The sequence below is a fragment of the Lontra canadensis genome, unplaced genomic scaffold (genome assembly GCF_010015895.1).
Source record: "Lontra canadensis isolate GAN:19392208 unplaced genomic scaffold, GSC_riverotter_1.0 scaffold25, whole genome shotgun sequence".
Lineage (NCBI taxonomy): Eukaryota > Metazoa > Chordata > Mammalia > Carnivora > Mustelidae > Lontra > Lontra canadensis.
The window spans coordinates 17,129,558-17,155,934 of record NW_022631019.1 but is presented as its reverse complement, the minus strand read 5'-3'; the positions used below and the strand labels follow the sequence as shown (position 1 = coordinate 17,155,934).

The 26,377-nt window shown below is 42.8% G+C and overlaps 1 protein-coding gene across 2 annotated transcripts; it reads right to left on the bottom strand.

Moving 5' to 3' along the window:
* Nucleotides 1–954: 954 nt before the first annotated feature.
* On the bottom strand, nt 955–3,103 carry PNRC2 (proline rich nuclear receptor coactivator 2). 2 transcript variants are annotated; one of them, XM_032863739.1, is made up of 3 exons: nt 2,922–3,103; nt 1,847–2,048; nt 955–1,548 (listed from the first exon to the last, which is right to left on the bottom strand). In XM_032863739.1, the coding sequence occupies exon 3, from the start codon at nt 1,528–1,530 to the stop codon at nt 1,111–1,113; it is 420 nt and encodes a 139-aa protein (XP_032719630.1). In that variant the 5' UTR covers nt 1,531–1,548; nt 1,847–2,048; nt 2,922–3,103; the 3' UTR covers nt 955–1,110. The 2 variants fall into 2 exon arrangements, with proteins under 2 accessions (XP_032719630.1, XP_032719629.1); XM_032863738.1 differs by having other exon boundaries at nt 1,847–2,052; nt 2,922–3,102.
* Nucleotides 3,104–26,377: the final 23,274 nt, after the last annotated feature.

The window sequence follows — 26,377 nt, the reverse complement described above, 5'->3', positions numbered from 1 at the left end:
CATACTGCATTTCACATCTCTTAAAAATAGGAGTGTTTTAGCAGCTTAAAACCTTTACAGTTATATAAAACTTATTACACTAGAATTTACTTTGAAATATAGTTTACAACTAGATCAATTATACATACACTGGCACTTTAGCACAAGGGCAAACTTTAAAAACAAATTATTTTGGACCTTTAAAATCAGGCCATAGTATAAAAGAGTCCATGGTCTTACATTCAGCAAATTCATACTAAAATACTCTATTTCTGTAGGATAAATGCCAACAAAACTTTACATATGCTACAAGTTTATTACATATATTTACATGGCTCTTTCCTAGGTACTTAAAACTTTCACATTATACAGCTCCCCACTTTTAAGTAAGTTTTATAGGGAAGGATTTTGAGACCAGATCACTGTCAGCATAGCTTATGCAGTGCTATAGTATAAAAATGTATTCTGAAAGCTACGCAGTAACCACCAAATACGGTTTCTGTAAAAACGGGTTTTGGTGCATTAGTTAGACCTACTGCATGAAAGAAATGGCCACTGGGTATATGGTCTCATTCTAAATTGGAAAGCCTCAAGTGCCCTTTCCACATTCACCAGCATACAGTTCACTAAAATGCAACTATTCGCTAAGAAAAATTCACATTTTTTGGCAGTGCATCAGGTTGTTGGCATATTACTGGTTTGGATGTTTCTAGGACTTCAAACTGTCAAATATTCAACTACCTTTCAATCCTTCCACGTGTTTCAACTTGGATGCTCATAAGCAGATTGACTAGCTTTCAACAAGTAAATCTGATACTCTTAGTTATTTCTGCCCAACAAACAGGAAAAGTTGATTACCATTCCCCAAATCTGAACTTGACAGGTTTAAGAGTTACGCAGTTGAGAACACAGTATCAATGTACAATTATCAATAATTTAATTTTAAGTTGCACTGATACTACCATTATGTCACAGTGCACACCGCATGTAAAATAGATAAGATGAAGTCTAATTGTATTTTCTACATGAGCAGTTTTACAAATAGATTAATTCCCTAGTGAATTTGGCCTGAAACAATGGACAACTACCTTGAAATATAACTAAATTTAAACATTAGTATTTTATCTTATTTTATACCTGTACTTTAAGTAAGGTTTTAAGTTGAAATGTCATTATCTCCTTATCAGAAGGATTAAAGGAGACTGGAACCCAGTGGCTTGGTGGTTTAGGAAGAACACTTGGTGATGGTGGCTCACTAAACTTGGCTCCAGCATAGTTCTGATTAGTTTGAGACTTAAAAAGTAAGCTAGGACTTGATAAGCCAGAGTTCCAGTTTTGATTATTTGGAAAATTTTTGTTCTTCCCCCCATTTTGCATGGCCTGCCGTGCAGCTGCTGATGAGGTGTAAGTATGTCCTCTTTCTTTTTTCTTATGAACAATCTTCATTTGGGAATTCTGATCCTTGGTCTTCTGTCTATTAAGCTGTTGCTGGTTCTTACTAACGTTTCTTGATTGAGGGGCTGGAATGTTGTACCTCTCTCCACCACCCATCTTCAGCTTCTTTGTCACCTACAAGTAAATGGAAATAAAATACTCAGCAAAATCCCAGTAAGAAAAGTTAAAAAATTTAAGAAAGTTCTGTAGCCCCAACTTGTAACTCCAGAAATCATTTTGGAAAGACTCAAAACTGCTATCCAACTGCTTTAATAACTTCACCGTATGTTCACACTTAATTATGTGCATAGCCTTTATTACCTTCTTAAGAAAGCTTATCTGCAAATGTGATTAATCACGTGAAAAATAAAGACAATTGGTTAAGGTTAAAAGGATAAGACATCCTTATAAAATTATAAAAATAATTTTATACCTTTCAGTCTGTTTCTCGGATTGCAGGATTTCCACTACCTGTCCCCTTCCTTGCTGCCAAGCCCAGGATAATAGATGTTGCTTTCTGCTGGATCCTTTCCTTTGTCTCAATACAGAAGTTTTCATGGGCCGATCTGCTGAGTTCAGCCTAGGAGCTGAGGCCAACATCTGAGTCTCCTCAGCACACAAGTTTGAGAGAAGTCCTAGCTAGAAAAGTAAAGATTACTTCATTACTTCAAAAAACACGGGGAAAGTGATCGCTTATATTTACTACAGAAATACAGTTAAGAATAGCTACTTCCTGAACTAATAAGTAAGATGGAAAATAATCTGGTAACTGTCGTCTTTAAGAACTTTTCTCGGCCTTGCGATCCAGGAATGGGGGCGGTGGAACGGGAGTCCAAGTGCCACAACGAGTTCCTTTTTTTCCCCGGGGGAAGTTTTCAAAGGCTCACACGGATTTTGTCACTAAAACGTTCAAACCGGGGGACCATTAGCTTTTACAGCCATCCCAAGAAACGGGCTAAAAACGAGTTTCCTAAAGAGACGTTTTAAAAAATCTTTTTCGAAATTTCCCATCTTGCGACACGGCACGTATCCTTTTTCGAAAAGCTTCTCTCCCAACACGTCTACGTCATAGAAAGTGTCTCCTTTAGTTATGAACTCTCAACTCCTCCCCATTTTGAAGTTTTCACAGGCCATAACCTAAGCCGATTTTCATCTAAAATATACCCAAGAATGCCTCTTTATAGTGAGCATTATATATCCCAGGTTTCATTTACTATCCCAAGAAATCAATTACCAACAAATACGCCCTCTTTTTTGGAAGGGTTAAGGGCCTTGCACACTTATTTTAACAGCCCCTGAGTCATTCACCGCGCGAGCCCAGAAAGTTCGGGTCTTCTGACGGGGCCTGGCTTCCGAAAAGACCACCGTTCTCGAGCCCGGCCGGGGTGCTCCCCGGCCCCCCGCGCCCGACGCGGTTTCCGGGATCTCGCCTCCCTTCGCCTCCTTCCCCCAACAATGGGGAGTGCGGCCGCCAACATGGCCGCTCCCGCGGCGCCGCTGCCACTCACCGACTTCAAACTCGGACGGCGGCGGCTCCTGCTCGGCGTCGAAGCCCCCCTCCCTTTCCAGGGAGAGACGAGGCACGGAACGAACAAAGCCCACGGGCACCGAGGAGCTAGCAGCTGACCACCTCTGCCTCCCGACCCGACCTCCTCCTTCCGCCTCTACCGACAAAATGGAGGTGGCGACGAGCGCCGAAGCGGGGCCGAGAGGCACGGCGGCCAATCAACAGCGGCCGACGCGCCGCCCGGCCAATGATACGCGCGCCACCGCCTGTTGCTGGGGCCGGCGGGGACGAGGGAGGCGAGCTTGTGGCCCGGGGTTTGAAATCCTCCCCGAGAGGAGCATGTCGGGAACAACTGCTGCGGTCGTGCCCTCCGCGGGCCGGTCCCCGGACGCGCCCGCCCCGCTGCGCCCGCCCCGCTGCCCCCGGCCCCGCTGGGTGCGGCGGCGCCCGCGACCCCCGGGTCACGTCTTGGCCACGCGCGCTCGGCGCCCGGGAAGGGGCGTCAGCCCGGGCGCTCGGCGCGCGGGTCCTGCGGCACTGAGAGACCCCGACTGGTCCCCAGCCCCCCGGGGGCTTTACCGAAGCGGCCTCGGTTCCCGACTTGGGTTCGCTGGGCCACGTGACCAGTTTTTAAAGCCGAAAGATGTGCGCCAAAGTTGCCTCCCGAGGCCTGGCCTCTGCGCACTTTGCTCCTGACGCTCCTCTCCTTCTCCTCGGTCGCGAGAACTTCTTTGCAATCCCCAAAGCTTGCGGTTCCCTCTCGTGTCCCCGACCCCAGCCCCAAAACTTTACGAAGTGGCCTCCCCTGTGAAGGCGTTTCCCACACATGCGCGGATCAAGTCAGTCAGTCCCCGCTGTGTCCCCACGGGTCCTTAACTATAGTGAGAGCCCTTCATCGTCTCGCCTGGTAACTGCTGGTGTCCCTATTTGTCACCCCTCTTCCCCACCAGGACCACCACACCCTCAAGGGGTGAGGCCGGGTTTTATTTTTCTGAATACAATGTCTCGTACATTGTAAGTGCGCAAGAAAAGTTTGTTGAAAGAACCGGGGCTCCCTGATTCCCCTTTCCGCCCAGTTGTAAGTGGGGAGGAGGAGTAAAGCTGTAGCTCCGTGGATGATGCCGGCGAGGTGGAGAGAAGAGGAAAAGGACTTCTTTGAGGTAAATGGATAAGCGACCCAAAATGAGTGTTTGAAAAGAGAACGCCCAAGTCTGTGAACGTGGAACGTGTTCACTGCGGAATTTATATATACGGTTTATAGGTCCCACATAATTCGTTATTTAACCTGCAGGTTTTTTTGCTTCCATCATCCCCCACCTCTGTCTTTCTGGCCACGGACCTTACGTTTTCTTAAAAAAAAACAAAAAACACTTCCTTAAGCGACTGAATTCTAAAAGAGAAGTTTGTTAATCAAATTAATTTGGTGAAATATATAGAAGATATATTTTTGAGCATGGGGCTTTCTGGTGCTAATCATATTATAGTCAAATAAGATGTGTATAATAAGCACCTGCTAGCTTACTGAAAATGTGATCTGTTTCCTAAAACTCCAGAAGCTGGCTTAGACATCAGATAGTAGCCAGGCTGTATTTAATTAATGAGTTCAAGACTTTAACTTCGGAAAAGACCCTTACTATGATTTTTTTTTTTAATAAAATGGTGTGGTTTCAGTCTGAGCACTTTTTTTCTAATTCTTTTTTTAATAGCAAAGATTTATGAAGTGCCAAGTGTTTATCACTGCATTTTACATATTCTATCTGGTTGGATACTTGTATGAAAGTGTATTTTATATCTCTAAATGTTTCTTTTTACTCAAATTCAATTAGCCAACATATAGTTCCTCATTAGTTTATATGCAGAGTTGTTATTCATCAGTTTCATATAACATCCAGTGCTCTTCATGTCACATGACCTCCTGAATACCCATCACCCAGTTGCCCCATTCCCCCCCGCAACCTCCCCTCCAACAACCCTGTTGGTTTCCTATAGTTAAGAGTCTCCCATGGTTTGCCTCCCTCTCTGATTTCTTCCTATTCAGTTTTCCCTCCCTTCCCCTATGATCCTCTGTGCTGTTTCTTATATTCCACGTATGAATGAAATCATATGAAATTGTCTTTCCTGATTGACTTATTTTGCTCAGCATAATACCCTCTAGTTCCACCTACAACGACGTAAATGGCAAGAGTTTATCCTTTTTGATGGCTGAGTAATATTTCATCACACACACACACACCCCCACATCTTCTTACCATTCATCTGTCACTGGGTATCTGGACCCTTTCCACAGTTTGGCTATCGGGGACGTTGCTGCTGTAAACATTGGGGTGCACGTGCCCCTTCAGATCACTACATTTATATCTTTGTGGTATCTAGTAGTGCAATTGCTGAGTCATATGGTATCTTTATTTTTAACTTCTTTTTTTTTAAAGATTTTATTTATTTATTTGACAGAAACGACAAGTAGTCAGAGAGGCAGGCAGAGAGAGAGGGGAGGCAGGCTCCCTGCTGGATAGAAAGCCCTACGTGGGGCTCGATCTCAGGACTCTGAAATCATGACCTGAGCCAAAGGCAGAGGCTTCAACCCTCTGAGCTACCCAGGCGCCCCTATTTTTAACTTCTTAAGGAATCTCCACACTGTTCTCCAAAGTGGCTGCACCAGCTTGCGTTACCACGGGCAGGGTAAGAGGGTTCCTCTTTCTCCGCATCCTCACCAACATTTGTTGTTTCCTGACTTGTTAATTTTAGCCATTCTGATCAGTGTGAGGTGGTATCTCATTGTGGTTTTGATTTGTATTTCCATGCTGCTGAGTGATACTGAGCATTTTGTCATGTGTTTGATGGCCATTTGTATGTCCTCTTTGGAGAAATGTCTGTTCTTGTCTTCTGTCCATTTTTGAACTAGATTATTTGTTTTTAGGGTGTTGAGTTTGGTAAGTTTTTTCTAGATCTTGGACCCTAGCCCTTTATCTGATATGTCGTTTGCAAATATCTTCTCCCATTTGGTAGGTCTAATTCTTTTTTATTCATACCATCCAAATATCAGTCAAATTCATCTCCACCAGACTCCCTCCCCAACCTCCTTCTTCACTACACCAATTTGATTGTGTTACTATTTATTTATTTTAGAGGGGGTGGTGGAGAGGGAGAGAGAAACTGAAGAGCAGCCTCCACACCCAGTGTGAGCCTGATACAGGGCTCGATCTCACGACCCTGAGATCATGATCTGAGCCCAAATCAGGAGGCCTACACTTAACAGACTGAGCCACACAGGCACCCAAAACAAAAAACAAAAACAACAAACAAACAGAACCCACTTCACTGGCTCCAAATTGTATTACAGAATTCAGTCACCCTGCTCTCTGATTCTTACCTGTGTTTACACAGGTAGTATTTTGGGCAGTTATCAACACACACAACATAGTGGGTACTTTCTCTGCCTTCCCCTTCCCTGTACCACATTGTTTTTTGCTGATCTGCACCAATGATGGGGTAGGTGCAGTTTTGATCTCTACTGTGCAGATGAAAAATGTGAGGCCCATAAAATTTAAAGCTGAGAGCTACAAGCTAAGTCTTCAGAGCCCATGCTCTGTGTCCCCCTGAAGCATTTGTGTCTGAGTCCCCTCTGTCTTCCCCAGTGCCTGAAAGGTGCTCTGCCCAGAGCCCACGCTGAATGGCTGTAGACGGGACTGGCAGAGCTGCTAGGGCGGTATGAAACCTCCGTTTCTGCCGGGTCAGAGTCTGGCTGCTCTCAGGAGAGCCCTCTTAAAGCCTTTACTATGTCCCAGACTCCCAGCAGCCTCCCAATACAGCTCCAGCCTCAACCTTCATTAATATTTACCAAGCGCTGGTAACACTCAGAACTGGGCAGCAGAGGCCAAAAACACACCCTCTTCAGGACGTCTGATGCAGCCTCTGCCTAGCCCCTCCCTGCCGGTCTGTAAAGTCAGGGCCACCAACACAATGCAATTAGTGGTTCTCAGTTCAAAAAGGAAAGTGGTGATACAAAGAAACAGCTCTCAGGATATAAATCAGCTACCCATGCTGGGAGCCAAACTCATAATATATGTGTGGGTGTTTAATACAAAACATTTATTTAACCAAGATTTATCTGGTGCCTTCTTTGACGCAGGCACTCTGCCAAGCCCTGGGGCTACAGCAGTGAAAGAGGCTCCATCCCAGCCATAAAAGAACTCAAAGGCTCTTCCCTTGACAATTTATCGGAGAAGAAAGCGGGGTGTCTGGAGAGATTCATTTCCTCAGTTCTTCCCCTGAGAGTCAAGGTCAGACAATGCCAATTGTCAACACAAAAATGAACCTGCTAACATTGCTACAGAGTTCGGGTTACAAACACTGAACCCGGCCTCCCTGGAATGGAGGGGGAAAGGAAAGGGATTTGCACACTCCCTAAAATTCTCTCCCAGGAGGATGCATTTTGAATTACATACCAGTGGGAGCCAAAATCAACAGAATCTTTTACATCAAGTTTACCTACCTAATGTGTAAGTACAGTGTAAGTACAATGTGTAAGTACAAATACCTGGCTTTGCAGGATTGGCAAGTTGCAGGCTGATACTCGTTGTACTTTAAACCCCACGAGTGGCAAGGTAGTGAGGCAATCACACAGGTTTGCCACATCTTTCAAGCATGTCTCTTTAGTCGGACCCACTGGCTTTCAGGCTGGATCACGCACCTCCCAGTTTGTCTAACTCAGACTGGTTTGGTTATTGGATCATGCACCTCCCAGTTTGTCTAACTCCAGCTGGTTTGGTTATTGATCTGTGAATTCAGAGTACAACTTTGAATGCTGGCAGGCGCGTCAGTTGCTGGCTAATTTCAGTTAGGAGAAGCAAGTTCTCGGAACTTGCCAAGAAAGCAAAGTAGAACACCTGTCTGATGTTTTGATGTGCCTTGCGGCTCTAATCTTGTTGCCAGACTGATATCGAAACACACACACACCCCCTCCAACACACCCTCAATGTGTTTCCTGGGGAAGCATCTGCCGCGCGTTCCCCAGTTGCTCATACATTCCCAAGCCTTTGCAAATCAGTCCTCCGCCATTACAGCCTATTCGGTGTAATCACTAAATGGGGTACAGGAAGTCAATGCTAAACTCCCACACTTCCTGTGACTCTGACCCAGGGCTTCTCAACCTCCGGGACCTTTAAAGGATTCTGAAGCATGGACTGCCACCCCAGAATCAGGATCTTTGAGGATGGCTGCTTGGGTGCTCCAACCCCAGCTAAATGGTGGCAGAAGGCTTATTTTGAACTAAAAACACTTGAAAAACAGCAGGTGCAAAAGGTCACTCTGACCTCCCCTCCCTTTTTCTTCCTGAAAACAAGAAAGAACATTTCCCATGTGAAAGATGTCCTCCTACATCAGGAGGAGAGAAACATTCTTACCATCAGAGATGGGGGCGGAGGCCAAGAGAATTCCCTACAAACAGATCTGATTAAAATAACTCTTACCTTCCTTTAGATTCCCCACATATTTTAATTATTTTTCCACAATTGTATCTCTTGTTCAACCTATTATAAAAGCATTTAGGCTTTGCCACTACTTTGGGTCTTCATGTCCTTATCACTTAAAATTTAGAAATATATCTGTGTGCTTGGGGCGTCTGGGTGGCTCAGTGGGTTAAAGCCTCTGCCTTCAGCTCAGGTCATGATCTCAGGGTCCTAGGATCAAGCCCCGCATCGCATCGGGCTCTCTGCTCAGCAGGGAGCCTGCTTCCCCCCTCTCTCTGCCTGCCTCTACACCTACTTGTGATCTCTGTCAAATAAACTGGAATCTTTAAAAAATAATATCTTTATATTATATATATTATATAAATAAAATTTTTTTTAAATCTTTAAAAAAAGAAAAAGAAATATATCTGTGTGCTTTTCTCCTGTTAATGTCTTCTATCAGTTTAATTCTTAGGCCAGAGACCTTAAGAAGGTAGAAATAAGGTTTCACTTCCCCTACACAGCTCACTCTGTGTTGAGAACTACGGCTCTTAAGTTTTTCTAAGAGTAATCCCCTGATGTGGGAGTGTATGTATGAAGAGGACCGGGTCTGTCCTCTGTAATCCTCAAAGGTAGTCATTATACCAAACAACCAGCAAAAAAATGAGCACCCAGAGTTATGTTAGATCAGTTTTTTAAAGTGTTCATCACCCAGGTGGACACCCAGGGTTTACTCTCAGTTTCCTTGCTAGTCTGTTGATCCAAGCTCTCCATTTCTTGGCCCACTCCAACGTCTGAGCTCTCAGTACTTCAGGCCAAAAGCTGTGTGGACAGAAAGATGGGCAGCAACCTTGAGAAGAACAACCCAAACAGGTTCATGCTGGCAACCAGATTGATAACCAAAAGAAATCTGGAACACTTAATACTCACCGAAAAAAATAGTGGAACATGGGAGCCATCTAATTCTATTAAGACCATGACTATACCTGTCTCCCAACTATTCACACTCATGGCACGAAGAAGAGACGCGCTATCTTTAGGAATCATGGAAGGCTCTAAAGAGAATCCAATGAGATAAGAAGCCGACTCAAACTCCCACTGTGTTTTCTCACAATCGCTGAATTCCTGTAGACATTTTTCTCTTAATCTGCCTTCCATTGCAACACCTCACATTTTTAACATATTCCAAATCTACAATAGGGTTTTTCCACATCTATTATTACACTCAATCTTGGCATTAGTTCTACAGGATCAGCATTATTACCATTCTATAGGTGGAGAAACTGAGGCTCAGAGAGACTTGTCCGGTTAAGGTCTTCTATCTTAAACATTTTTTATTGGAGTGTGTCTTTTACATATGTGCATGTATTAACCGTAGAAAAGGCAGGTCAACAACAAGCCCGAAAACAACAACAACAAAAATCACTCCATGTCTTACCTCCCAGAGACGAGGTTTTGAGGGAATGTCCTTCCAGTCTTTTTTCCATACCGAGAGGCAATGTGTGGTAGGAAGAGCACAGACCCCAGAGCCTGCCCTCGGTCTCAGCTCTGCAGCTCACTAGCATATGATATTGGCTGGCTTTTCAGCCTTTCAGCATGTTAATTTCTTCATCTGTCAAATGGGGATAATACCAGCGCCTAACAGCGTAAGGATTAAACAAATCAACATCTTTGAAGTCCTTAGAGCAAGTACTAAGAAAGCCCTCAATCTCTGAGTTTTGAGGGTTTTATTTTCATAAAAATAGTAATGATAATAAACAATACATATTCTTTTGTTCCCTGGCTCTTATTTTTCATGTTTTAAACTCAATATACTGTGAACCTGTTTCTGTGTATATATACCTACATACCTAGATCACTAATGGTATTTTTTTTAAAGATTTTATTTATTAGAGAGAGAGAGAGAGAGATCACAAGTAGGCAGAGAGGCAGACAGAGAGAGGGGAAAGCAGGCTCCCCGCCAAGCAGAGAGCCTGATGCAGGGCTTGATCCCAGGACCCTGAGACCATGACCTGAGGCGAAGGCAGAGACAACCCACTAAGCCACCCAGGTGCTCCCACTAATGGTATTTTATGTTATGGCTTGTCTGTCATTAATTTCACCATCCCCAACTGTTGTTTCCAGTTCTTTGCTATTACACACTGAGCTGAATATCCTTATAGGTAAATATTCGTTTTCTTAAATAAATTTCCCTTAAATAAATTCCTAGAGGTAAAACTACCACGGTAACTTTATAGGTTAAGACTTTCGATTTACACCCCCACCATTAGGGCATCAAAATTAAGTCTCAGGCTTCTGGATCTACAGATAACTATTCTCCCTCCTGGTTATTTATAGCTGCTTCTCTGACGTTGGATCTGTCAGAGGAGAGGGTGAATTAACATAGGAATGAATTAGTCAAAAGAATTTTTTACAGTTTTGTTTTATGGACCACAAGTTATGTACTGCCCCCAGTTTTAAGAAATATACCTGTGGGCCAGCTCCTTTTCAGGGAAGCTTGATGCTAGTAAGATCTACTTACTGGGGGTGCCTGGGTGGCTCAGTGGGTTACAGCCTCTGCCTTTGGCTCAGGTCATGATCCCAGGGTCCTGGGATCGAGCCCCACATCGGGCTCTCTGCTCAGCAGCGAGCCTGCTTCCTTCTCTCTCTGCCTGCCTCTCTGCCTACTTGTGATCTCTGTCTGTCAAATAACTAAATAAATAAATAATCTTAAAAAAAAAAAAAAGATCTACTTACTCATCACAGCTGACAACCTCCATAGCTATCCACTTGACAAACGTCTGGACTTTTCCACTGACTCACGCAGGCCAGTGTTTGTCCTCTGGCTGACTGGGTTTGGGAAGAAACCATGAGTTAAGCTTCTGTGGCACAAGAGATTGGGTTTTGCCACAACAGAAAAAAGTGCACAGATTGGCATAGTTTTCATAGATGATTAAAGTGCTTTGCCTACTGGACTCCATGGAGCGACTCCCCCTCGTGCGAAAAGCAGGCACTAAGGCTGTCTCCATGAAAACCATAGCTTCTAGGGCATGGAGAGAAGCAACCTGCCCAAGGACAGCCTGATCTCTTGACTCCGGTTCCCCAGGGCTGAATTTTTATGTCATTTCCTTGCCTCTAACGGATATCTCTTTATTTTATTTTGTTATAACCATTACCTTGTAGGATCCAAAGGTGTGATCTTTTGCATATTCTAAATGCACCCCTCATTAGATAATAGTATTAAGTATCAAGCACTTTGTTAAGAGCAAGACACTATGCTACACAATTTATATGCATTATCTTTTTTTAAAAGATTTTTATTTGTTTGAGAGAGAGTGATCGAGAGAGAGAGAAAGAGAGCATGAGCAGGGGGAGGGGCAGAGGGAGAAGCAGGCTCCCCGATGAGCAGGGAGCCCGAGGCGGGGCTCTATCCCAGGACCCTGGGATCATGGGATCATGACCTGAGCCAAAGGTAGATGCTTAACCAACTGGGCCACCCAGATGCCCTATATGCATTAATCTTATTAAATTCTCACCATAACCTACTGAGGTCAGTAGTATTTCTATCCGCATTTAACAGATGATAAAACCAAGGCTCAGAGAAATAGGTTAAGTGATTTGCCCAAAGTCACACACAGAGAACTCCAGCCTGGGTCAGTGTGATACCAGAACCTCTGCTCGTGGCCCCTCTGCTGGACTCTCCAGGGCCCATATTCCCAGGAAGGGCTCAGAATATGGCTTGCTGTGGGATGGGAGGTAGCCATGTTTCCAGGCTATAGCAGCCAGGCTATTAGCAGCCCAATAAACTTGCACATATGTTCTTAATGCCTTTTAGGGGGGAAAAAAAAAGGCAAAGAAAACCCAGAGCATTTATATTCCTCCCTATATGGGCTTTTTTTAAAAGGCATCCTACCCATGAAGGTGCCTGCCTACAAGTGGGGATCCTGCCATAGAAGGATACCAAGAACAGGTAGAAACTGAAGGAGGTCCTGCAGCAGTGAGCCTAAAGGGGGAACACTACCCCCTGCAAAGAAATTGCAACCAGGTAAACTCATGAGAAGGAGTTACTGAAGAACCCCCCAAAGTGCCCATGGTAGAAAGGCAGCTAGGAAAACATAAAGCCATCTGACAAGATTTGGGGTCCAGAAGGAACTTTTTTACTCTCCTTCACCCTTCTTCCCTGACTACAATCCCAGAGATGTCAAAAACGAGCCAGCTGTGAAAGGGAGAATAAGGAAGAGCAGAGCATTCAACTGTCAGTCAACTTTAGAGTCGTGATTGCTACCTGGGCTGACCCAGTTTAATCACTGAATCAAAATTGAGTTTAAGATTTAAAATGACGTTGGGGCGCCTGGTGGCTCCGTGGGTTAAAGCCTCTGCCTTCAGCTCAGGTCATGATCCCAGAGTCCTGGGATCGGGCCCCACATCGGGCTCTCTGCTCAGCAGGGAGCCTGCTTCCTCCTCTCGCTCTCTCTCTCTCTCTCTCTCTCTCTGCCTGCCTCTCTGCCTACTTGTGATCTCTGTCAAATAAATAAATAAAATCTTTAAAAAATAATAAAAAAATTAAAAATTTTAAAAAAAAGATTTAAAATGACGTGGGGCACCTGGGTCCTGAGATTGAGCCCCGCATCAGGCTTCCTGCTCAGTGAGGAGTCTGTTTCTCCCTCTCTCTGTGGCCCTCCCCCTCCATTCATGCTCTTTCTCTCACTTTCTCTGTCCCAAATACATAAAATCTTTTTAAAAATAAAAATAAAATTTAAAGTGATGTATCCAAAATCTATAAAGAACTTATCAAACTCAACACCCAAAAAACAAATAATCCAGTCAAGAAATGGGCAGAAGACATGAACAGGCATTTCTTTGAAGAAGACATACAAATGGCCAACAGACACATGAAAAAATGCTCAATACCACTCGGCATCAGAGAAATACAAATCAAAACCACAATGAGATACCACCTCACACCAGTCAGAATGGCTGAAATTAACAAGTCAGGAAACAACAAAAGTCATCAAGGACTCAATGAAAGGGGACCCTTTTTACACTTTCAGTGGGAATGCAAATGGGTGCAGTCACTCTGGAAAACAGTATGGAGTTTCCTCAAAAAGTTAAAAATACAACTACCCTACAACCCAGCAATTGCTCTACTAGGTATTTATCCAAAGGACACAAACATAGTGGTATGAAGGGGCACATGCACACCAACGTTTATAGCAACAATGACCACAACTGCCAAAATATACAAAGAGCCCAGGTCTCCATCAATGGATAAATGGATAAAAAAAGATATGGTACACACACACACACACACACACACACACACACACACACACTGGACTATTACTCAGCCTTCAAAAAGAATGAAATCTTGCCATTTGCAACAAAGTGGATGGAACTAGAGGGTATAATGCTAAGCGAAATAAGTCAGAGAAAGATGAATACCATATGACTTCACTCATATCTGGAATTTAAGAAACAAAACAGATGAACATAGGGGACGGGAAGGAAAATAAGATAAAAAACAGAGAAGGAGACAAACCATAAAAAGCTCGTAACTCTAGGGAACAAACTGAGGGTTGCTGGAGGTGGGGTGGGGGGATGGGGTAGTTGGGTGATGGGAATTAAAGAGGGCACTTGATGTAATGAGCTCTGGGTGTTACATACAACTGATGAATCACTAAATTCTACACCTGAAACTAATACTACACTGTTAATTAACTGAAATTTAAATTTTTTTAAAAGATTTTATTTATTTATTTGAGAGAGAGAGATCACAAGTAGACGGAGAGGCAGGCAGAGAGAGAGAGCGAGGGAAGCAGTCTCCCTGCTGAGCAGAGAGCCTGATGCGGGACTTGATCCCAGGATCCTGAGATCATGACCTGAGCCGAAGGCAGCGGCTTAACTCACTGAGCCACCCAGGCACCCTAAATTTTTTTTTTTTAATTTAAAGTGACCACAGGATTTTATCACCCCAGAAAAGGGTGATAATGAAAATATCAACTAGTTTATTGTACACAACATCCAATCAGACATTTGATTAATCAACATTAGACAGCCAGTAGGGCCATCAGAAACATACTGGTTAAATGTCACCCTTCCCTAGGAATAAGCAAAAAGGTCACCTCACCATGAAAATGAATGTTTTGTCCATTGGCTGGAGAAGAATTATCAACCTTGAGTGTATGTAAGAGAAGGATAGGGGCATCTGGGTGGCTCAGTCAGTTAAAAATCTGATTCTTGGTTTCAGCTCAAGTCGTGATCTCATGGGTCATGAGATTGAGCCCCCTCTCAGTGTGGAGTCTGCTTGAGATTCTCTCCCTATGACCCTCCCCCTACTCTCTCTCTCTCTCTCTCAAATAAATAAATCTTTAAAAAGAAGAAGTTTGTAGCACTGGTTGGCTCAGTCAGTAAAACATGTAATTCTAGATGTCTGGATTGTGAGTTCAAGACCCTCAGTGGGTATAGAGATGACTTAAAAAATAAAATCTTGACAAGAAGGAAATGGAAGAAGAGGAGGAGGAGGGGAAGTTGTTTATGAAACTAGTAACAGATCATTAAATGTGTGAACCAAAAATTGAGAGAACTGAGGGGAAAAAGACATTTCAGTAATAATCATTTGAGACTTAATACCACACTCTTGATAATAGATAGAATAACCAGATAGAAGATGAGTAAAGAAATAGAGGATTTGAACAATATAGTAAATGAACCAGATCTAACAAATATGTAGAGGATACTCTACCCAACTACAGCATGTATTTTCTTCCCAAATGCACATGGGACATTCTCCAGGATAGACCATCTTTTAGGTCACAAGTTAAATCTCAGTATTTCAATAGACTTAATAATACAGGCATCATTCAAAGTATCTTCTCTGACCACAGCAGGATGAGGTTAGAAGTCCATAACAGAAGGAAAACTGGAAAATGATCCAAACTGTAGAAATTAAACAACACACTTTTTTAGCAAATGCAAAATTTATTTCAACTGTACATAACAGATTTTTTAAGATTTTATTTATTTATTTGACAAACAGAGATCACAAGTAGGCAGAGAGGCAGGCAGAGAGAGAGGAGGAAGCAGGCTCCCTGCTGAGCAGAGAGCCTGATGTGGGGCTCGATCCCAGGACCCTGAGATCATGACCCGAGCCGAAGGCAGAGACTTCAACCCACTGAGCCACCCAGGCGCCCCCATAACAGATTTTTTAAAAATAAACTCTTCATTGCCATAAACAACTACTAGCAATAATACACATGCAGTACAATATGATGCAAGATTTAGCTATACATCCAACTGAGTGGTCAAATGGCAGTTATCCACTAAAAATGGCTTTCCCATTCACAGAGGAAAAGCACAATATATAGATTTTTTTTTTCAAGGTCCTATACCATCCTATACCATCACTGTGTTTTGGCAATTTTATGCAAAACACATAATTAATATAGTTTATATACTATGGCAAGTTTAAATTCAGTGTTAATACCATGTAGGCTTCTTGCAAAAGGTCTGGAAATGGTTTATACCTTCTGGTTCAGGGTCTTCACCCTCCCACTACAACACTAACTGTACATGTGGCCATGACAGATGAACAACACACTCTTAAACAACAAGTGGGTCAAAGAATATATCATATGGGAAATTTAAAAATACTTAAAGTTGAATGACTATGGAAGTACAACTTACCAAAACTTTAGGGACCCACTGAAAGTGGTGCTAAGGGGGAAAGGTTTATATACAAACACATTAAAAAAACAAGACAGATCTCAAAACAACCATGTAACTTTACAACTTAAGAAAATAAAGAACAAACTAAACCCACACCTAGCTGAAGAAAGGAAATAATAGAGATTAGAGCAGAGATAAGTGAAATAGAGAATTTTAAAAAAAGGGAGAGAGAGAAAACCAACGAAACCAAAAGTTATTTCTTTGAAAAGAAAATCATTGAAATTGACAAACTTCTAACAGATTGACTAAAAAAAAAAAATACTCAAATGACTAAAATCGGGAATGAAAGTGAGGACCTCACTAACCAATTTTACAAAAATAAAAAGATTATGAGAGAACTATGAACACTTGTACTCTAAGAAATTTTGTTACCTAGATGAAATGGAAACATCCCTTGAAGTAGAAAATACCGAGACTAAATCATGAAGAAATAGAAAATCTGATTAGACTTATAACTAGTAAGGAGATTTAATCAGGAGACTGAATCTCTTGAGAAAGGAAAGCCCTCCACCTAATGGCTTCACTGGTAAATTCTACCAATATTCAAAAACTAACACCAATCATTCTCAAACTTTTCCAAAAAAAAAAAAAAAAGAAAGAAAGAAAGAAAAAGAAAAGGAGAGAACAAGTCCTAACTCATCCTTTACTATTCTGATTTCAAATCCAGAAAACAACACTGCAGGAAAGGAAAACGGCAGACCAATTTTCCTTATGAACATTTCTACAAAAGCCTTCAACAAAATACTATCAAATTGAATCCAGTAGCATAGGTAACCAATTATATACCATGACCAAGTGGCATTTATTCCAGGAATGCAAGGATGGTTCAACATACAAAAATCAATCAATGTAATACACCATATTAACAGAATGAAAGAAAAACACATGATCATTTCAACTGATGCAGAAAAAACTGACAGAATTCAACAATTTTTCATGATAAAAATACTCAACAAACTAGGAATAGAATTAAACTATTTTTAACATAATGACAGTCATATCTGAAAAACCCACAGCAAACATCATATTCAATGTGAAAGACTGAAAACTTTTCCCCTAAAAGCAAGAACAAGGCAAGGATGTTCACTTTCACCATTTCTATTAAACATAGTCCTACAAGTCCTAGGCAGAGCAATTAGGCAAAATAAATAAATAACATCTAAATTGAAAAGGAAGAAGTAAAATTGCCTCTGCTCACAGATTATATGATCTTATATATAGAAAATCCTAGGGTTGCCTGGGTGGCTCAGTTGGTTGAGCGGCTGCCTTTGGCTCAGGTCATGATCCCGGGGTCCTGGAATCGAGTCCCGCTTTGGGCTCCCTGCTCAGTGGGTAGTCTGCTTCTCCTTCTCCCTCTTCCTCTGCCTACCTCTCTGCCTACTTGTACTCTGTATCTCTGTCAAATAAATAAATAAATAAATAAATAAATAAATAAATAAATATTTAAGAAGACCCTAAGGTTTCCATCAAACATCTACTGGAACTAATAAATAAATTTGGAAAAGTAGCAGAATCTTAAGGCAACCCTCAAAAATCAATTGCACTTCTCTACAGTTACAATGAAAATATGAAAAGGAAATTAAGAAAACAACTCCATTTATAATAACACTAAAAAGAATGAAATACTTAGTAATTAAGTTAACCAAAGAGGTGAAAGACTTATATAATGAAAACTACAAAACATTGTTAGAGGAAATTAAAGAAGACATAAATGAATGGAAAGATATCATGTTCATAGATTGAAAGATTTAATATTGTTAAAATGTTAATACTGCCCAAAGTGATCTACAGATTCAATGCAATTGTTATCAAACTCCCAATGACTTTTTTTTTTCAGAAATAGAAAGATCCCTCCTAAAACTTATGAGGAATTTCAAAAAACCCTGAACAGCTAAAACAATCTTTCAATAAAAGCAGAAGAACAAAGTTGGAGTCTCATACTTTCTGATTTCAACACTTACTACAAATCTACAGGATTCAAAACAATATGATACCAACATAGAGATAGATCTACACACAACGGAATAGAATAGAGAGCCCAGAAATAAATCTTCAGGGGCACCTGGGTGGCTCAGTGAGTTAAAAGCCTCTGCCTTCAGCTCGGGTCATGGTCCCAGGGTCCTGGGATCGAGCCCCACATCTGGCTCTCTGCTCGGCGGGGAGACTGCTTCCCCCTCCCTTTCTGCCAGCCTCTCTGCCTACTTGTGATCTCTGTCTGTCAAATAAACAAATAAAAAAATCTTAAAAAAAAAGAAAGAAAGAAATCCTCATGTGTAAGGTCAACTGATTTTCAACAAGGGTGCCAAGACAACTCAGCAGGGAAAGGACAATCTTTTCCGCACATGGTTCTGGGAAAACTGGAGATCCACATACAGGAGAATGAGTTGGACTCTCATCCTATACCATAGACAAAAAAAATAACCCCATAGATAGATAGAGTTAAACAAAAGAGCTAAAACTCTTAGGAAAACTGGGAATAAAAGCTCACCACATTAGATTTGGCAATGATTTGTTGGATTCTGACATCAAAGGCTCAGTGAGTTGAGCTTCTGACTCTTGATGTCAGCTCAGGTCATGATATCTGAGTCATGGGCTTGAGCCACATGTGGGGCTCCATGCTCAGCATGGAATCTGCTTGAGATTCTTTCTCTCCCTCTGCCCCTTCCCCACTCACTCTCTCTAAACAAATAAAGTCTTTAGAAAAAAGGCACAGATGACAAAAGAAAAAATAGGCAAACTGGACTTCATGAAACCTAAAAGCTTCTGTGCATCAAAGGACAGTATCAGTAGAGTGAAAAGGCAACCTATGGAACAGGAGGAAATATTTGCAAATCATATATCAGATAAGGGCTTCATATCCAGAATATATAAAGAACTCTGAAAAATCAACAATAGAACAACCTAGTTCAGAAATGGACAGAGGACATAAATAGATATTTCTCCAAAAAATACAGATGGCCGATGAACACTTGAAAAGATGTTCATCATAACTGATCATTAGGGAAATACACATCAAAACCACAATGAGATATCACTTGACAACCATTAGGATGACTATTATAAAAACAAAAACAAAAAGCAGAAAATAAGTTTTGGCAAGGATGTGGTGACATTGGAAACTTTGTGCATTGTTGGTGGGAAAGTAAATTGATATGGCCACTGTGGGAAATAACACAGTGGTTCTGGAAAAAAATTAAAAATAGAATTACCATATGAACCATCAATGTCACTGCTAGGTAGACACCTAGCAAGCAAATTGAAAGTGGGGTCTTGTACAGATATTCGTTCTCAGCAACATTATTCACAACAGCTTATTTGTGGAAACAACCAAGTATACATTGATGAATGGATAAACAAAATGTGGTGTATATAAATATATAATGTAATATTATTCAGCCTTAAAAAGGCAGGAAGTCTTGATATATGTTACAACATGGAGAAAACTTGAGGACATGATGCTAAGTGAAGTACACCAGTCACCAAAAGATAAATACTGTTTGATTCCACTTACATGAAGTTCCATGAGTCATCAACATCAGAGAGAGAAAATAGAATGGTTCTACATTCCTACCATTGCAAATGGACATTCATAACAACAAAAATCAACCTCTCTGGTCTGAAATAAGAGATGATGTATCTGCTTACATATCCCTAAAATCTAGTAGAAATGCAATCAGGATCTACTGGGATATCCCACAGTCCTGTGGCCGCTATGTCCATCAGAAGGACCCTGGAGCAGGCAGCGAGCACCTAAGGGCCTTGCATTGCCTTTCATCCTATCGATAGTGTCATTTGATGCACGGAATTTTTTAGTTTTTATGAATTCCAATTCGTCTATTTTTTCTTCCATTGTTTGTGCCTTTGGTGTCAGAATCCAACAAATCATTGCCAAATCTAACGTGGTAAAGCTCTTATTCCAAGTTTTCCTAAGAGTTTTAGCTCTTATGATGAGGTGTCTATCCATTTGTGGTTTTTTTCCATCTGTGGTATAGGACAAGAGTCCAACTTCATCCTCCTGTGTGTGGATCTCCCATTTTCCCAGCACCATGTGTGGAAAAGATTGCCCCTCCCCTGCTGAGTGGTCTTGGCACTGTTGTTGAAAATCAGTTGACCTTACACGTGAAGATTTATTTCTGGGCTCTCTATTCGATTCCGTTGATGTGCAGATCTATGTTTATGCTGGTGTCACATCATTTTGAATCCCATAGATTGGTAGCAAGTGTGGAAATCAGGAAGTGTGAAACCTCCAACTCTGCTCTTTTGTTTTCAAGTTTGTTTTGGCTCTTCTGAGTGCCTAACACCTCATTGCTTTCACTATATAATGTTTGTTAGGGGGCGCCTGGGTGGCTCAGTGGGTTGAGCCTCTACCTTCAGCTCAGGTCATGATCTCAGGGTCCTGGGATCGAGCCCCACATCGGGCTCTCTGCACAGTGGGGAGCCTGCTTCCCCCTCTCTCTCTGCCTGCTTCTCTGCCTACTTGTGATCTCTCTCTTTAAAAAAAAAAAAAAAAAAAAAAAAAAGAGGAGGAGGTCACACAAAGGTTGGGAGTACCAGGAGGCAAAGATTACTGGGAGCCCTTTTAGGGGCTGCCTACGACAATAGCTAACATTTATTGAGGACTTCATACTTAAGTGATATGTATACATACTCATTTCATCCTGACAATAACCCTGGGAATCTGGAACTCTTATTATACCTAATTTTTACTAGAAAGGATTGAAGTTGAGAGAGATTAAATCATTTTACCTGCAGGTCTAAGGCTATAAATGGTGGAGCTGGGATTCAGACCCAACCTGTCCAAATCCAATGCTATGCTCATAAGTGTTGTCCTTACTACCCACGCACACTCGGCCGCTTCAATATTTCAGATGAATATAAAATGTTATTAGTTATAATTAGAGCTTACATTTACGACTGGTTAAATCTCAGATGACTGCTCATGAGTAGAATGAACTCTTTTAGCTGTCTTTAGCACTAGTCAAATGAATTTGAGAAATCCTTCTATTTTGGTTCAGTGTTAGCATGTTATGGAAATTTGCTACCCACTGTGGAAAAGTGGGTAAAAAACTCATTAACACAGACATGCTGAAGAATTTCCCGTCTTGCTACCCTGGAAAACTATTTAGATTCTCTAGGCTTCTAGAAGTAGGACCTCAGCTTGAGGGAAGCCTCTGGAACTGATTTCATGGGCAGCTGCTTCAAAACATCAAATTTCGCCTGAACTTCCCCAGAATTTCTGGGTCAGGCCACACACAAGAGAACTCTGTGAAAACAAGTTTCCACAGAACTTCTTGGCCTGAGAGAATTCTGCTTTCAAATAACCCCACCTCCCCCTCCTCCCCAGTCAGATTCTGCCTCTTGTGATGGAAGGCCTCCTTCCCAGTCTGGGAAATGTGTCAGGGGGTGTCTGATGGAGTCACAAAGACTCTTTGCTTCTCATTCTCCCCTTCTTTTGTGACCACATTTGCAAACTCTCAGAAGGAAACATTGGGTTGTGTTTTAAAGCCCCGGATAGAAAGCTTGGGTTAAAAGTGTTTCAGAAATGTCGAGAATGTTTTTAAACTTGGTCTTAAAAGATGTTCTTGTTTTCGTTATTTTTAGAAGTAGGTGTAATTGCCTTTGTGCTTCAGCTTAAAAAGGGAACCCACGCTGTCCCCATTTTTATCCCGGAGGCCCAGCTCAGTGCCTGGAGCCTGGCTGGATGCAGTGCAGGGGCAGAGACAAATAAAGACATTGGGTCTTGCCTTTAAGGAACTTTGACAGTAGTATCCAGACTTTGAGCGACTAGTTCTGTCTACTGCCAACATGTCAAGAGGCCTCAGACCTGGCGTACACCTTCCCGACCTCAAGTCACACCTCTTTCCACACAGGAGGATTTCCAGACGTGAGTAGGGCAAGGATTTTAGTCTATTTGGGTCACTGGTGTATCCCCAGCGCCTAAAACAGGGCCAAACAGGAATTAGGACCTCAGTAAACAGTCTCTGAATGAATGAGGCAGTTACGGGATAGAGGTTAAGTGGGCTGAGTCCAAGGTCATCTCGGTTCCGGGTCTGAATCTCAGTGTGGCCCCTTGCTGGGTGGATTACACTGGGTTACTTATTTAACCTCCCTCTGACTCAGCTACTTCATTTGTTCATTTCTTCATTCAGCAAATGTTAGCTGAACACCTACTACGTACCAAACACTGTTCTCGGCGCCAGGGTTGTAGTAGTGACCAAAACACACACAGATCCCTGCCCTGGGCCGGGGGCGGGGTGGGGGGGTGGTTATTTCAAGGAGGAGAAACAGACAAATGCGCCAATAAGTGAAATATATAGTGGGTTTCAGATGATAAGTGCTCTGGAAAGACCGGAAGACGGGGAATTCTGGGGTGAGGTGGGAGAAGCTTTGCCTCCTGGCCTATGGAATCATACAAAGGCAAAAGTCCAGGGCACAAAGGGCTTACCCAAAGTACCCAGAGCTCAAGATAAAGAATAGAATACTATGCTATGTTTCCATGTATAACATCACACACATAAAAAAGATCCTGACTGCTAAGTGTTGTGAAGATGAGATGAGAAAACATCTGTGATGAGTCTAACTCTGTGCCTGGTACACAGCTCACCATGTGGTGATTATTATAATTTTCCTCTCCTACACTCCATGCGCATTTAAGTACCGACAGAAAGCCAGACCTAAATACTCCATTCCATTCTCTAATTTTACGGGAAGAGGGAGCTAAGGTCTAGACTTGTCCAAGATCACATGGCCATGACAAGGCCAAGCCAGAACTAGAACTTGGTCCCTCATGCCAGGCACTGTTCCTTCCTCTTCCAGCCAAGGATTCCCCACACCCCCTGCTTGTTGACTGACTTGCAAGCTATTGTAAAAGAGAATTATTCACAACACTTATTGCAGGTGATAAGGGGCGGCAGGGTGGGGGCCCATGGATAAAAAAATAACAAAGAAACAGCAGGAGTGAGGAGGGATTCTGGTTATCCTGATCTAAGGAGATTCTTGCTACAACTCAACAATGCAGGAATGAGCACAGAAATCCCAAAGTGAGGGCCTGAGACCTTCAGGGGAGCCTGAAGAGAGCTTGGTCGAGGGGAGAGTATTTGCCACCGTTCAGCTGACAATTTAATACCATGAAATAACTTTGTTTTCCTGGAAGGCTCACGATAAACCGATCCGCACTTCTCGAGCCAACTCTGGGTCCGGAGTATTCAGCCAATTGGATGATTTGGCCTCCGTCCAGAGTGGAAACAGCAGCTGCTGACCACCCCCCCCCCCCCCCGCCCCACCCTGGGTTGCTTAATCACCAGCCGCACAGCCAGCCAGGCGGCAGGAAGCGCCTCCCTCTGACCCATTTCCCTTGACCCCTGCACTGGGACCTTGGACGCAGGCCCCTCTTTGTTCAGGGGACAGTTCTTCCTGCTCCTCCCCCAGCCTAGTGGCTCATTTTGTCCCCAACTCTCTGTCTCCTGTTCCTCCACTCCCCTGAATTCTTTCAGGCAGGAGTGCAGTTGGGGAGTGAAAAGAGGGTAACCCCCCCAAGGGGTTGTCACCCCCCTCATTAGCTGTCTTCCCACCATCTCTATTCCATGCATCTTGCGCTCTCCAGCTCAACACCTGGACCCTGAATGTGTCTTTGGCCTTTTTGACTCTTCCCCTGTCCCAAGCACAGGTGGAAACACCTGAGTACGCAATTGGTAGATAGGACCCTTTACGAAAAATGAACCAGACCCGAGAAGTGGGACTGGTGCTGTGGCAGAGAAGACTCTCTGTGGGAGGAAGAGGACTTGGGTTAGGCCTGGAGGAGTCAAGTTCAAACAGGAGGGATGGGCCTGAGGGCTGGCAGAACAACAGCACCCAGACGTGGAAGCAGGAATACATGGGCAGCCTCGAGTTCAGACAGAGACGGGAGGCCCTCTAACGAGTGGTTTGCAAATTTCAGATCGTCACCCTTCGGTGGGTGATCAAAATTATTTCTTTGGCTACAAAGAGCATTTTTAAAAAATGAAGTAGAATAAAGTAGAAGTAAAATAGAAATGAAACTGTCAGAGGGTATCCCACATCGTAAGGATTATTACCATTTCCTGAAATTGACATTGCAATTTTATGTACAGTATGTAAGCGACAGAAGTGGACTGGGTCATGATGTAAAATGAATTTGTCATAGATTACACTTAAAAAGAGTTAAAAACTGGCTCAGTGGGTTAAAGCCTCTGCCTTCAGCTCAGGTCATGATCCCAGGGTCCTGGGATAGAGCCCCACATCGGGCTCTCTGCTCAGCGGGGAGCCTGCTTCCTCCTCTCTCTCTCTGCCTGCCTCTCTGCCTACTTGTGATCTCTGTCTGTCAAATAAATAAATCTTTAAAAAAAAAGTTAAAAACAAAACCTCTTACCCACCCCTGTTCATTTTATAGCTGAGGACACTGGGGCTCAGAACCAGCTTGGGCACAGTTGGGGCCTGGACATGGACCTCCTGCCCACGGGCTCCTTCTCTACACACCATCCCACCTTCCCAGGCTGAAGGAACAGACAGAACTCGACTCTTTGACACTCTGGCCTCTATTAGTTTTACCCTCCCAAGGACATTCCACTTTTTTATTTTTTTAGATTTTTATTTAAATTCCAGTTAGTTATCATACAGCATAATATTATTTCAGGTGTACAACACAGAGATTGCTACATCACTTCCCTACATCAGCCTGTGCTCACCACAAGTGCCCCCCTTAATCCTCATCTCCTGTTTCCCTGTCCCCCCCACCAACTCCCCTCTGGTACCATCAGTCTGTTCCCTAGAGTTAAGAGTCTATTTGCCTTTCCCTCTCTCTCTGTCTCTGCCCCTTCTCTCTTTTTTACCTCTTCTTATTTGTTTTGTTTCTCAAATTCCATATATGGGTGAAATGACACTTGTCTTTCTCTGATTTATTTCACTTAGCATAATACTCTAGCTCCATCCACATCACCACACATGGCAAGACTTTATTCTTTTTCATGGCTGAGAAGATGTGGTATATATTGTCTATATATATATAGAGAGAGAGAGATAGACTATATATATAGATAGACTATATATATAGATATAGATATAGACTATCTATCTATGTATATAGATAGATAGTCTATATATACCACATCTTTTTTATCCATTCATCAGACCTTTGAGCTGTTCCCATGGTTTGGCTACTATAGATAATGCTGCTATAAGTATCAGGGTGCATGTATCCCTTTGAATTAGTATTTTTGTATTCTTTGGGTAAACATCTCCTAGCGCAATTGATGAATCACATGGCAATTCTATTTTTAACTTTTTGAGGAACCTCCATACTGTTCTCCAGAGTGGCTTTACCAGGACTCTCATGCTTGTGTTTTTTCTCTCTCTCTCTCTCTCTCTCAAGCATAAATAAAATATTTTTTGAAAAATGAAAAATAAACAATATGGAAGACTTTTTTAAAAAAAGTATTTGTCAGAGAGAGCACACAAAGCAGGGAGAGCAGCAGGAGGAGAGGGAGAAGCAGACTTCCCACTGAGCAGGGAGCCCACTATGGGACTCGATCCCAGGACCCAGGGATCATGACCGGAGCTGAAGGCAGAGCTTAACTGACTGAGCCACACGGGCATCCCAGTAGGAAGACTTTACTGAAGAATACTGCAATAGGGGAGAGACATGGGGCTCTACTCCCAGCATAGCACAGGCAGCTGGGGATTCACAGCCAAGGAGCGAGGTAAAGGGTCAGTGGACAGAAAGTCACTCACAGAAGACCTCCACCATAGGGGCACTCTAAGCCAACCTAACGGGGTTCTTGTTGAAGGCAGGCCAAGGACTTGGACATCAAAGGTGAGAGATGAGGAACTTAATGTGTTTCAGAGGTGGGTACGATTTAGCAGGATTCTTTGCTAAGACCTGGCTGGGCAGACCTCAGACAGGATAGGACCAAGGTCAAGGCTGACTTGGAAAAAGGGGCTCAGAGGAGCCCAGCTCAAGTTCTATCAGAGTCTTTGTCAGCAACAACATCTCGCTCTGTGTTTCCACTTGTCCCTGATATTTATTTGATGCTTTCCAATTTTTGCGTATAAATGCTAGGTAGTATTAGTAGTTAGGAAAACCGAGACTTAAGGAAAGCAAGTCCCTTGTCCAAGGTCACACAGCTGTTCTCAGGCAGAACTGGGAATAGAGGCCCAGGTCCATCTGTGTTTAGACCCCAGATGCCTATTATCCTGCTTCTCAAAAATCCAAACGCCGCGTTCTGTTACTGAAGATGCCCCAGCAGAGTGCTATCTTGGAGCTGGGGTGCTACCCCACCTATGCTTGAACAGC